The sequence below is a fragment of the Dipodomys ordii genome, unplaced genomic scaffold (assembly GCF_000151885.1).
Source record: "Dipodomys ordii isolate 6190 unplaced genomic scaffold, Dord_2.0 Scaffold16, whole genome shotgun sequence".
NCBI classification, from domain to species: domain Eukaryota; kingdom Metazoa; phylum Chordata; class Mammalia; order Rodentia; family Heteromyidae; genus Dipodomys; species Dipodomys ordii.
Genome location: NW_012267232.1, coordinates 5,498,635 through 5,512,403, shown reverse-complemented (window position 1 = coordinate 5,512,403; position 13,769 = coordinate 5,498,635). Strand labels below are relative to the sequence as shown.

General features: G+C 41.0%; 1 protein-coding gene across 1 annotated transcript in view; it reads right to left on the bottom strand.

Annotated features, from left to right (window-relative positions):
* The window catches only part of Pygl (phosphorylase, glycogen, liver), a 37,396-nt gene that overhangs the window by 15,408 nt on the left and 8,219 nt on the right, over positions 1-13,769 (bottom strand). Inside the window, exons 4-7 of the mRNA XM_013012222.1 lie at positions 12,578-12,679; positions 8,751-8,829; positions 7,283-7,386; positions 2,790-2,921 (exon numbers count right to left, since the gene is read on the bottom strand). Of these exons, the coding sequence (XP_012867676.1) occupies positions 2,790-2,921; positions 7,283-7,386; positions 8,751-8,829; positions 12,578-12,679 (417 nt within the window). The remainder of the gene's footprint in view (positions 1-2,789; positions 2,922-7,282; positions 7,387-8,750; positions 8,830-12,577; positions 12,680-13,769) is intronic.

The following is a 13,769-nucleotide window of genomic DNA, read 5'->3' as shown; positions in this document are numbered from 1 at the left end:
TGTGGCTCAAGTGGTAGAGCCCTAGCCTTGAGCTGAAGAGCTGAGGGACAGCGCCCAGGCCCAGAGTTCAGGCCCCACGACCGGACCCAAAAAAAAAAAAAGTTCTATCTTGTTTCAGATTACCCCAGTGTTCTAAGAATGATAAAATATGACATTCATACAAAATGACAACAGTGACTAAGTACCCACCCCAAACTATCAGTTAGATAAGTCCTTTGTAGATTACTCAATAATCTGATTCTAAATATGGTTAAAAAAATCAAACAGCAAATTTATGAAGATATATCACATATGATATTTAAAATGCTAGGGTTTTTATGTTACATGAAAAGGGTTATTTTAGTGATTCCTTTAGTGATCTGCTGCCAAATCAGGTGATAATTAGCTGAGTGATAATTAGTGAGCTTGGGAAAAATTCAGCTCTATCTCTGACACTCATTGCAACAGAGATGGAGTAGGAAGATGAACTGTGCTTCAGAGTGCATTTAAAGTATGTGTAAGAAATGATCATTTCTATCTCCTGCCTTGTTGAAGTCAAGCTGTAAGGAAGGAGAGTGAGCTGGAGGGAGCTGGCTACTGATGGTACACCCACACACTTGGAACTTGAATTATAAATGAATTATAAATTATAACCTGTCATTATAATTATAAATGATAAACAGTTATAAATTATAATTATAAATTATAACTGAATTACAAGTGAATGAAGCCTTATAGCTCATACCAGTCATATACATTCAGTCATGTTTTCATGATCATTGTGACCTCTTTCTAATAAATCGTTCTCATTTGGATCTCTTCCTCTTAGAATAAAGGCCATAGAGATTGTGACCCATCAGAAATCCTTTGCCCAGTGGGACAGAGTCTGGGTTCATCAAGATTGGCCTCTCTGCCCCTTAAGATGTTACTGAGGTAGCCTAAGAAGTTGCACCTTGTATCCCCTTTTGAGGGCACTTTAGAGTGAGCTTGTCCCTGAAAAGCTCATCCCTGGGTCATTAAGCCTAGCTGGAACACTAGAGCTTTTCCAATGGGCAAACTTTAATCCAGGTCTTTCAGTCTGGCCACTTGTTCAAAGCAGTGCTACAGGGAGGCACTGAGGATCCTTTCTGTTTCTCCTTCAGCTGGGACAAACCCAAGTCATAGTCTGAATACTTCTCATCTCCTGCTCCTCTGTCTCCATGGGCATTGCCCTGAATAGTACTCACACCTCTAATTCTCTGGCCTTTCTTTTCTCAGAAAAGTTGAACTGCACAGGAAGGAAATAAATAGCTCAGTTTTCTGGCAGTCATCCTAAGCATGCCCAGAGCAGGAGTGGCCTCATGTACTCTGATCTACCAGTTCCCAGTGTGGGGCGGATTCAGGAGATGTCTGCACCCCAGTCCTGGAGGCCTTGCATCAGCTGGCCCGCTTGCTTTACCTTTGTCCCATTATCTGGCTCTGTGGACTCTACACACTTTCTGCAACTGAATTCTGGATTCAGTATGAAAACATCCACTGGTACTTGTTAGCTCAGTCATGAGGCCCACAGAATAAAGAGAATGCATCCAAGATTGATGGTAAACTGAATCATGTCAGACAGTCACACCAGGCAAGTTTTAGGGAACTCTAAACCAAGTATTTATTAGTTTAATACCAAAGCTCTGTGGATCCCTTGGGTAGATTATATGCTGATTCATTTGCAACTCTCTTGGTGGTATTTGTAATCTAGTGCTTATCTTTTTTTTGGGGGGGGCAGGGAGGTCTGGTCGTGGGGCCTGAACTCTTGGCCTGGGTGCTGTCCCTCAGCTCTTCAGCTCAAGGCTAGCTCTCTACCACTTGAGCCACAGTGCCACTTCTGGCTTGTTTATTTTTTTTGCTCATGTGGTGCTGAGGAATCGAACCCAGGCCCTCAGGCATGCAAGGCAAGCGCTCTACCACTGAGCCACCTTCCCAGCCCTGGGTCATGGTTCTTTTAGGATAAAATACAGCATTTTTTTTTCATGGAGAACAATCTAAAAACCAACCACTTTTGACATCACAGGATTGAATGTTACTTTAAACTCTCACATATAAGAACACATTTAGTTGGCCTTTACTATTCTCTTTTCATGTTTCAAAGAGTGATCAAGATAAGTCATTTCTAGCCTGAGTCCATCCTTATTAAACAAGGCACTATGATTCACTGGTTGGCCAGCAGTAAGTCCAGTAGTTAATAGGGCTCATTTATTGGGAAGGAAGAGGTCACCAAAGGACAGTCCCTGGAGAGTATACTTGAAGAGACCCCAATACTACTTTTCTACAAGTGGTCTAATGGAAAGTACTTACTTAACATTTTCATTATTGTTCTTACTGTATAAGGCATAAGAACCTTGATCTTCCTTTAAATAAATACTACAATATTAAAGTATTTGTCTTGGAAATGTTAGAGGTAACCAAACAGAGGTGATACAGGAAAGAACCAACATTCTACAACCTACCCAGAGCCAAGAGTTAAGCCACATATATCGTGTCAGGTATTATAGAACTGATTAATCTCTGATAAAACAGATTGCAAAATGACTGTCAAGTCACTTGACTTGCAGAAGCCACTTCTTCCTTGGTGTCAGTTCCTTGCAATGAGTAGATTTTTATAAAAGTGGCAGAATGGTCACAAAAACCCTGTTAGTTGGCACACAACATTGTTTTGTACCTCTCTCTCTCTCTCTCTCTCTCTCACACACACACACACACACAATGTACTATATTTGACACATTCAATGCACCATCTTCTGTGCTCTCCCAAAGCACTGGCCAGGAGAACACCTGCATACCTGGGTGTCAATCCACTTGGTCCCGGTCTGCGTGTGCTCCACTCTGCCGTAAAAGTGCACTGGCAGCATGAACTCTGGGCGGGCCTTCTCCCAAGGGTTCCCATGCCGGAGCCAATCATCTGCCTCTTCTACCTGCAGAACCACATGACTTAGAATTTACACTTTTACTTTTGTCAATCATAGTTCTTTTCTTTGTTATTGTCTTAAGTACTAAATTAACAATCACCATACTTCCGAATACTGCTCTAAATGTTTTATATATATTGTCATATGATTCTTCCAGTGTGAGCCTACAGGAAGGAACTACAGTCCCCCTTTTCAAAGATGAGGAAATGTAACTTCTCTAGACCACTCAGGAAATGGTAGCGCTAGGATTTGACTATAGGTCTGTGGGTTCCAGAGCCCGTGTTATAGCATCTGTGAATCCCTGGGTCTAAGAAGAGATGCCTTTCAGGGATGTTTATCATTAGTGACCTGGACATGATGGGCCCTACATGCTTTTTTAGTCAAGAGTCTCACATCTACAGAATCAGTAGGAAATGCAATGTTCAGAAATCACACTTAATAAGGACATTTCATTAGGCACACATCACTAGTACATTTCATGGTCTTTGTTTACCTTCATCAATTTTAAGAAGATTTTGAAGACATACTTTAAAAGGTAAGGACTTGTGTAATTGACATTTTTAGCATTTCCTAAATATTTAGGTCAAATTTATAATAAAATATTTAATATATAAAAATCTTAAAACATTAGTTTCTGTTAGGGGATCCTGAATGTCAAATGAATTTTGGTTCGTAACAATCAAGACCCAAACAAGAACAAGGCAAATAAATATCAAACACACACATTTGGGAAGAGTTTCCTTTAAAAGTAAATATATATTAGTAAAACTTCAAAGGATAGTACACACACATTACACACACACACACACACACACACACACACACACACACACACACACACACACACGTATACATATTACAAAACAGAACTGTGTTCCTTATGAGATCACCCCCAGGATGGTTAGTTTGCTTATGTCATTCTCATTCTTACCTCTTAGAAAGGTCAGCCTTATCTTAGAAGATACTGCTTAGGAATGATGATACAATGCTGGATGGCTCATGAACACCTGAATATGACTGAGACCCTGAACTGGGGTCATGGATGTGAACTACCTTATCTGGCTTTTTTATTGAGATGAGGTTTTGCTAACTTGTTGCCTGAGCTGGCCTCAAATAACAAACCTCCCAATCTCGAGTTGTGATTATAGGTGAGAACCACCACACTCTAGATTTTTTTCTAAATTTTTTTTGGGGGGGTCCGGTCAGGGGGCCTGAACTCTGGGCCTGGGCGCTGTCCCTCAGCTCTTCAGCTCAAGGCTAGCGCTCTACCACTTGAGCCACAGCGCCACTTCCGGCTTTTTTTTCTTTTTGCTTATGTGGTGCTGAGGCATCGAACCCAGGGCCTCATGCATGCAAGGCAAGCGCTCTATCACTGAGCCACCTTCCCAGCCCCTAGCTTTTTTTCTTTAAGAACAGGATACATATTTCCTTGGTTTAGAGGAGGCAGGTATAATTAATAATGAGTGATATTTTATAAAATGGGAGAGAAATGCCATCGAAGGAAAATGTTTTAATAGATTTATTTGCTGAATTTCTTTCCAATCTCTCATGCAACAGTAGTAGAGAACTAAAATGAAATCCTGAAGTATTTTGGTACTTTCAAAGGATTCTTTGTGTCTCTTGGTTGGGTTGTGGCAAAGCCTGCATTATACCCAGTCTGCTGAGATATACTCTCAGTATGGGTCTCTAGGTTACTTCAGTGGTCAAAGGAACCAATTCTTTCACCTCTGAACTTGCATACTATAAAATATGTAATTCTTACGTGATATGATACATGTAAAAGAACAAATAGAAGACAGAAAAAAATCACTTATAACCCAGGTCCCAAAAATAATTACTGTTGAAGCTATGATATATTGTTTTCCCCAGGACTTTTTATCTTTCTGGTCTCCTATAGATAAAAACACAGTATCCATACAATTGTATTCATTTTTTCCAAGTAACATATACACGTTCCTCTTTTATCAAAATTGGCCCCAAATGCATTAGTATCCATGAACCAGTGACAAAGGGCTATAATCCTGGCTATTCAGGAAGATGAGTTCTGGATGACCAAGGCTTGAAGGTAGCCTGGGCACAAAAGTCCAGAAGACTCCATCTTCAATTAACAAACAAAAAGCTGGGCTAGAGGCGTGGTCCAAGTGGCAGAGTACCACAAAAATGCAGTAGCAATGATTATTACAGAACACATTATTCAATTATCATTTTAGGCAACATTAATATTTTATGGAGTACTTATTACTGTGTCAGATATTCTATATATTTTTTCATACTAATACTGTGAAGTTGGTATTTCCATTTTGCAGATGAGCAAACTGAGGCTCTGAGAAGTTAGGAGACCTAACCGAGACAACAAGCTTGAATAAGAGTGATAAGTTGAAATCAGACCTCAAAATACACTTAGATCTGGGCTTTTCTTAACCTTGTGGCCTCTCAGTTTTTATATTTTTAGGGGCAGATGAAGATACACAACACTGGTCCTTAACAAAACATGAAATTTTGCTTATGTCATTTACAATGCATTTCTAATGTTCTTCTGAGCCTTTCTCTTCAGACTTCACACTAAATCTTGAAACCCCTCCTTTCTTTGCCCCAGGGTGTCTAAGTATTGGTGGGGGCAGTGCAGAAACTGCACTTACTCCTTCCTATTAAGTCTGCTTCCCTTCCCTGCATTAGTTTCAGCCCACCTCCCCCATCTGATCGCTGAGTGCTCTGCAATTGGACTTTTATTGTAGAGAAACACAGAACTCAGGGGTTTTGGAAATTGAATCCATGTCTTTTTGTCTATGGTGTATACAAGACAAACAAGTCTAACCCACAATTAGGGCCAGGGAAAACAATCTACATAGTAGAATTGACTGTGGATTACAGAGTTCCAAGAGACAAAAGTTACATTCTGATTTAAGAAATTGTAACTTCTTTGTATAACTACTTAATAATAAAACTAATGAAAAAGAAAAAAACAATAAAAATGAAAAAAGTGATAATAGGAATATTTAAGAATATAGTTTGGCTGGGTGCTGGTGGAAAATGCCTGTAATCCTAGCTACTCAGGAGGCTGAGATCTGAGGATTGTACTTCGAAACCAGCCTGGGCAGGAAACTCTATGAAACTCTTATCTCTAATAAGCTACACACATACACACACAAAACCCAGAAGCGGTGCTGTGACTCAAGTGGTAGAATCCTTGCCTTGAACAAAAGAAGCTCAGGGACAGCACCCAGGCCCAGTGTTCAAGCCCCAGGACTGGCAAAAAAAAAAAAAATCTAGTTTTGCTATATAAAAAAGGCACACTAAAAGCTGGATGCCCGTGGCTCATGCCTATAAGCGTAGCTAATTAGGAGAGTGAGATCTGAGGTTCATGGTTTGAAGCCAGCTTAGGCAGATAAGTCTGACACTTTAACTCAAATTAACCAGCAAAAAGCCTGAAGTGGAGCTGTATCAAGTGGCAGTACACCAGCTTTAGCAAAAAAGACAAGTGAGAGTACAAAGCCCTGAGTTCAGTACCAACACACATGCACAAACACACAAACACATCGAACTATAGCCTTCTGAATGGGCTTGTACACACTTCTGTGGCACACTGTAAGTATACACATTAAATATATACTGGATTTATTTGATATGACCATTAACAAGATTGCCTGATACCATCTTATTAAGAAATTTGGTTTATGTATCTTATTAAAGAGGCATGTGAAGGAGGGTAAGACTCAAATGAAGACAAAAATACTGCGTGGATGTGGAAATCTGGAAACAGATACATGTGAGCTGGGTTGACTTCATCCCTTCAATTACGCCAAACAGACTTCGTTTTTCTCTCCTATATAATGGTTTCATTTAGGCTGGGAATGTGGTTAGTGGTAGAGTGCTTGCCTAGCATGCATAAGCACTGTGTCCATTCCTCAGTACCACATAAACAGCAAAGGTCAGAAGTGGTGCTGTAGCTTAAGTGGTAGAGTGCTAATCTTGAGCAAGAGAAGCTCAGGGACAGTGCCCAGGCCCTGAGTTCAAGCCCCAGGACTAGCCAAAAGAAAAAAGGTAGCGTGCTTGCTACCATCAACTTGATAGTAAGAAAGATCATGATTCAGACTTGTGTTCCTCCTTTTGCAAACAAAATTCAAAGTCAAGGAGGTTAAGGAGGAGACCAACAGCCAGCCAGGCACATGCTAAGTGTTGTAGAGCTGTGACTAAATGCAAAGGCTGTCTGCTATCAGGAAACTTATTGCCCAATGGGGCATTAATTTGCTACTGTCAATTAAATACTAGAGAAATGAGTGAGAAAGAGCCATGAATTATAAAGTATGGTCCAGAGCACAAGGAGAGAAGTAATTCAAAGACAAACTTGGAAATCACAGTTCACACACCTGCCATCCATCTCGAATCTTCTGATTAAAGATTCCATACTCATATCGGATGCCGTAACCATAGGCTGCAAGGCCCAGGGTGGCCATAGAGTCCAAGAAACAGGCTAAATTAGATACAGAAGGAAGACACAATCAAACTCAGGGTCAATTTCCAGTAGCGTCACATTATATGGATTTTAAAGCAACTTGACTTTTGAAACTTGGTGATCAACTCAGGAAAAGTAGTGTGTATATGCCAACTTTTTTATTCTTTTTTTATTGTGAAAATACTGTACAGAGGGGTTACAATTACATGGGCAAGATAATGAGTACATTTCTTATCAAGCATTGTAGCCTCCTCCTTTGTTTCCCCTTCCCATCCCTTCGCCAACTTTATTCTTTGAGGATTGGGTTACTTTAAATGTTTTGTTTATTGCAAGTGGTGTATTTTTTCCATGTGGTTTCTTGTGAACAAGAAATGAATGTGCAATTGGTTAAAAGGATGCAATTATTTATTTATTTATTTAGTGGTAATGGAGAGTATGACCTCAGGTCAGCCTCGCTGCTGGATTGCTTGAGCCACACCTTTCACCCTTGATTTGGTCTGGATTTTTCTACCAGCCTCTTCCAGAGGCTGGACTGGGGTCCCTCGGTTTATGCTTTTTGTCATGGCTATGATAACAGGTTTACACTACCACATCCAACATTTTTTTCTGTTAAGATGGGTCTCCTATAGACAGACCTGGAACAGCCATCTTTCCAATTTTAGCATTCAGAATAGCTGGGATGATAGGTACGGAACACCACGCCCAGCTTGGGGCTGAGATATGGTTTCATGAACTTTTTGCCTGGTCTGGTCTCAAGCTATGATTCATTTGATCTCTGCCTTTAAGTAGATCAAATTATAGGTATGAGACACTGCTATCGACAGAATGCATAATTTTAAAATCATTAGGCTGGAATGATCTCTTTAGCATTTTCCTCTGTATTTACTGAAAAATCATTCTCTGGATACAGCAAAGAATTTATGTTGCATTCACACAAAGGTAGATTAATTATATGTCAGTTATACCACAATTAATGTATTCATAATTAGTATGTCCGTTAACCACTAGTCAATCAAAACATAAATTGTTAATGTGTAAGGCAAGACCTACAGCTTAGGCTATAGCTACAAAAATATGCAAGAAATAACAGTGAAGTAAAAGGGCGATTTCAGAAACTCTGAAGTACACAGGAAGGATCTGGTTAACTTTGGGGTTTTGAGCAATATCTTGAAGGGTTTTAAGTAATGTCTTTTTCCTTCAAGTTCCCTTCTCTACTGGTTGGTGTAATGTATCAAAGTACCTTCCATGAAAAGTCAAGGCTTCTGCTATTGGCCACAACTTTCACTTCTAAGAAGAAGATGGCACTTTTAAGCATGGTCATGCATGCCACCTGATAAGCATCTACCAGCCAGGCAATATAAAATGTTCCCCATGTCACTTACCAGCTAGCCTTCCAAGGCCTCCATTGCCAAGTCCAGCATCTTCTTCAATTTCTTCTAACTCCTCCATATCTAGTCCAAGCTGACAATGGAAGAAAAACATCACTGAGTGAGAACACACAGGAGGCCACTTCCTAAACTTCCTAAGTTCAAGCCTCAGAACTGGCAAAAAACAAAACAGGCACCAGGCTCATCTATGAACTCCATTACTGTAGGCATCAGCTCCCTTGCAGCACATCCTAGCCTGGAATGCCCAATGGGGATGCTGCCAATGCAGGTGTGGATGTAAAATGGCACAGCACAACAAGAAGGGTGTGGTTCTTGGTGCCCACCCCAGACTCTGCTACATCCTCAGTGAGCTGCTATGTTTCCCTGTACCTCCCCCTTCCATTATTTAAACATATGGAGGAGAAAAGTACCTACTTGATTTAGGGTTGTGAACCAAATGACATTACACAAAGAAGTAAGGCTGTGTGTGTGTGTGTGTGTGTGTGTGTGTGTGTGTGTGTGTGTGTGAAGCTAACATTAATAGAACTGAGAGGGTGTTGTTTTGTTTTCCTTTAGAACTTAGGGGCTAGGACAGGGAGCATGGCTTAGTAGTAGAGTGTTTGTCTAGCGTGCATGAAGCCCTGGGTTTCATTCCTCAGTTTACCACATAAACAGAAAAAGCCAGAAGTGGTGCTGTGGCTCAAGTGGTAGAGAAATAGCCTTGAGAAACCCGGGATAGTGCCCAGGCACTTCCAACTACATGAGAAACCAAGATAGAAGGATTATGTTTCCAGGCCAACCTGGACAGAAAAGTTCTCCATTGAGTCTCCAGCTGAAAAGTCTATGCTATATTCCATCTCCAACTAGTCAGCAAAATGCCAAACTGGGGACATGGCCTAAGTGGTAGAGCATCAGCTCTACCTTGAGTTCAAGACCCAATACTACACACACACACACACACACACACATACACACCAATTCAAAAAGGACTAGAAATGTGGTTCATTGAAAGAATACCTGCCTAGCAAGCCCCAGGACTGGCAAAAAACAAAGAACTTAGGGACTCTTGCTTGCTAGGAAGGTATTTTCTGTTGGAACTAGCTTTGAATTTGATCTTCCAAGCCTTTACGATTATAGGTGTGAGCCTCACGTCTCGCTGTACTGAATATTTTTGAGATAGGGTCTCACTTCCTACTTGGGCACTCACCTGGACCATGATCCTCCTATTCTTTTGCATTCCATCATGGCTGGAATGATAGGCAAGCAATACCTTCACCAATTTTTTTTTTTCCATTCAGCTGGAGACTCAATGGAAAAACTTTTCTGTCCAGGTTGGCCTGGAAACATAATCCTTTTATCTTAAGCTTCTCATGTAGTTGGAAGAACAGATGTGTGCCACTTTACCTAGAACTGGTTTGAGAAGGAGGGTCTTGAGAACTTTATTTGCTTGGGATGGCTTCAACTTGAAGTCCTCCCAATGTAAGCCTCCGTAAAAATAGAGATTTTGAAACTTATCAAAAGTATGAGAGCAGACTTGTCTAATGGACTGAAGTTCATCTTTTTATTATCACAGCGTATTTACTCAGTAGGGTTAAAAGTTGTTATCCCCAAACCAGTTAGTGAGTCATGGCCCCTGAGACCTGGGGACAGCCAGCCAGCAGGAAAATCTCAGTGTAGCAGATCAACTTCACTGGGCTAGAATCCCTTGCTTCTCTGTGGGGCGGGGAGGAGACTATGGAAGGCCCATGTGCCCGAGAGATGGATGGGACTCATTGCCAATGTGCCCTTTGCCCCAAAGTGATGGGGATCACAGTCAGAACTAGTGGCATCAGAACTTCTGTCAGAGGTCTGTGGTCCCTGGATATCACTTTGGATTTTTTTTTTAAATCTTCCAATGAGGAAACAGATGGACAGATAAGACATATCTCATATTCTAGGAGGAGTAGGTGACTGTCTAGGTCCTACTTGGCTGAAAGAAAATCTGCCATGAAATGCCTGGTTTTTATCTGAAAGTCACACAACTTGTAATGTTGGATAGTTTGTTTGTTTGTTGTTTTATGGTCGGTCGTGGGGCTTGAACTCTGGGCTTAGGCGCTGTCTCTGCTCTTCAGCTCAAGGAGAGCATTCTACCTCTTGGAGCCACAGCGCCACTTCTGGTTTTCTGGTGGTTTATTGGAGATAGGAGTCTCACAGTCTTTCCTGCCCGGGCTGGCTTTGAACTGTGATCCTCAGATCTCAGCCTCCTGAGTAGCTAGGATTACAGGCGTGAGCCACTGGCACCCAGCTAATGTTGGATAGTTTTTAAAATGAAATTGTTATTTACTTATTAAAAGCACATGTCTAAAATGTAAGTTCTTGCGGCTGCTGACCCAGTCCTTACACTCAAAGTTGCTTTGCTTTCTTATACAAAGTCTTGTAATTAAATTTTCTAAGAGTTCAAAAATGGTTTTCCTTCATTTCATTATTAAAGAGACTTTTGCATTTTTTCCCCCTAGTGGCTAGAACTTACTAGAATCTGATGTAAGCTCCTTGTTGGTTGCTTAGTAACCAACAGGATTTTTTTTTGTTCCAGTATTGGGGCTTGAACTTCGGGCTTTTTACTCAAAGCTGGAACTCTACCACTTGAGCCACGTCTTCTGGCTTTTTAGTGGTTAATGAGATAGAGTCTCACAGATCTTCCTGCCCAGGCTGGCTTTGGATAAGGATCCTCATATCTCAGCCTCCTGAGTAGCTAAGGACTCTAAGCCTGAGTCACCAGAGCCCAGCCACACTCAGAATTTTAAAAGTTCTCCTGATGTTAGTCTAAACTACTGTCCATGCCTTGAGGAGATGCAATCTCTTTGGCTCACCTATTCTACACTGCTCCTGGGAAGGTCTATAATTAAGGTAAGTAAAGAAAAGGGAAGGGGGGGAGTGGAAATGGTTCTTCCACAGGAAATGTCCTATCACACCATATGGTGGGTGACAGCAATTGGCCACAGGGACAAACCCACATCCTGGGAAAGGAGCTGGCAGAACAGCCTCTCATTGAAACTTGCTCTTTGCAAATGTACATTCTCTTTCCACTGCATCAAAAAGGTTAAGGACTATGTGTTTTTGGTATGGAGATAACTTCAGAAGTAATTTAAATATATTCATAAAAACAGATGAGCAAATGGGGTGAAGAGCAGAGGCTGGGATGCTTGAAAGGGGAAGTGAATGTTACATTATTAGGCAACAGAGGAGCATGACCAGAGAATTTTAAAAGTTTATCATTGTCACATATTGTCTTGAGATAGGGCTGTCAAGCTCTAATCATTTCTTAGAAAGTTAGATAAAAGGCCGGGCGGTGGTGGCTCACACCTGTAATTCTAGCTATTCAGGATGCTGAGATCTGAGGATCACGGTTCAAAGCCAGCCCAGTTAGGAAAGCCCATGAGACTCTTATTTCCAATAACCCACCAGAAAACCAGAAGTGGTGCTGTGGCTCAAGTGGTAGAGCACTCGCCTTGGGCTGAAGGGCTGAGAGACAGCACCCAGGCCCAGAGTTCAAGCCCCACAACTGACCAAAAAAAAAAAAAGTAGAAGGTCAAAGTATGGAATTCTCATAGGAGAGAATTTTAAACATTTGTTCAGGATCTGATTGTTGATCAAGACTTTGATGGGGAAAAAAAATTCTCATGTATATAATAACCAGTTCTTTACATTGGAGGTGACAATATTTCTAATAGTTTGTAATAGCCATGTCTAAAGAAGCAATTTCTCATACTTGTGTGTGTGTGTATGTGTGTGCACTATGCCCTCAAGTTTCCTGAAGTGAATTGAAAGGGAGAGGGGGATCGAAACACACAAGAGCACTGTACCTGGTAAATGGCTTCATCACAGGCATTTTGCAGGCCAAGGTTGATCATGGTGTTCTGCAAGGTTCTGCCCATGTAAAATTCCAAAGAGAGGTAATACACCCTCTGAAAGAAAGGAAGGTCATGATTCATCTGTTAGGTCAATCATACTTAGCCACAAAAAGACACAAGATCATACGTTAGGCTACCAATAAAGAAACAAACAGGATGACTTTAACATGGGTTCCAGCAAGACTCCTCAGATCTCCTATGGGCACAAAGAAGTTTTCCCCATCAAAGGTTTGAGGAAAAATACTTTCTACACTAGTTTTGGTAAAGTAATTTAGTATCTTTTACTCCTGGGGAGGAAAAAAAAAGCAATCTCATCCAACTGATTGGTTCCTGTTTTATCTCTCTTGTTCATGAGTTTGGTGAATAAAATATGCTTGGGACAAAGAGAAATCAGACTGGTATTATAGCTCACCATTCTCTCTATGGCTGGAGGCTCCGGGCATTGCAAGTCATTCAGAAACCCCAGGATTGATTTCAAATACTTTATGGCTAGAAAAACTTGACTTATTGCTGCAAGTAATTTTACAGTTAACAAGAATTACCATGGTTCTAGAGCCAGGTACTGGTGGCTCAGACCTATAATCCTAGCTACTCAAGAGGCTGAAATTGGAGGATCACAGTTCAAAGCCAGTCTGAGCAGGAAAATCTACGAGACTCTTAACTCCAATTAACCATCAGAAAACTGGAAGTTGCTGCACTGTGACTCAAAGTGGTAGAAGACTAGCCTGGTGGGAAAAAGCTCAGGAACAGTGCCCAGGCCCTGAGTTCAAGCCCCATATTTGACAAAAGCAAGCAAACAAACAAAAGGTCTAGAAAGCCTATGAACTGAGATCATTCTTTCTGAATAAGGAGAATTTTAGAGAGTTATTAGAGCTTGCCCTTGGAGAAGTGGAAAATTTCTTACGGACTTAGAAACTTAGTTTGTCTTTTAATGTGGGAAAAGCAGATAAATATGATCCAAAGTCTAAAGGGAGAAGTACAAAGTTCAGACCTTCCTAAAACTTTTTTTAAAGTCTTGTTTGCTAGTTTAAAAAAACAAAATGGAGCTGGGAAGGTGGCTCAGTAGTAGAGCGCTTGCCTTGCATGCATAAGGCCCTGGGTTCGATTCCTCAGCACCACATAAGCAGAAAAAGCCGGAAGTGGC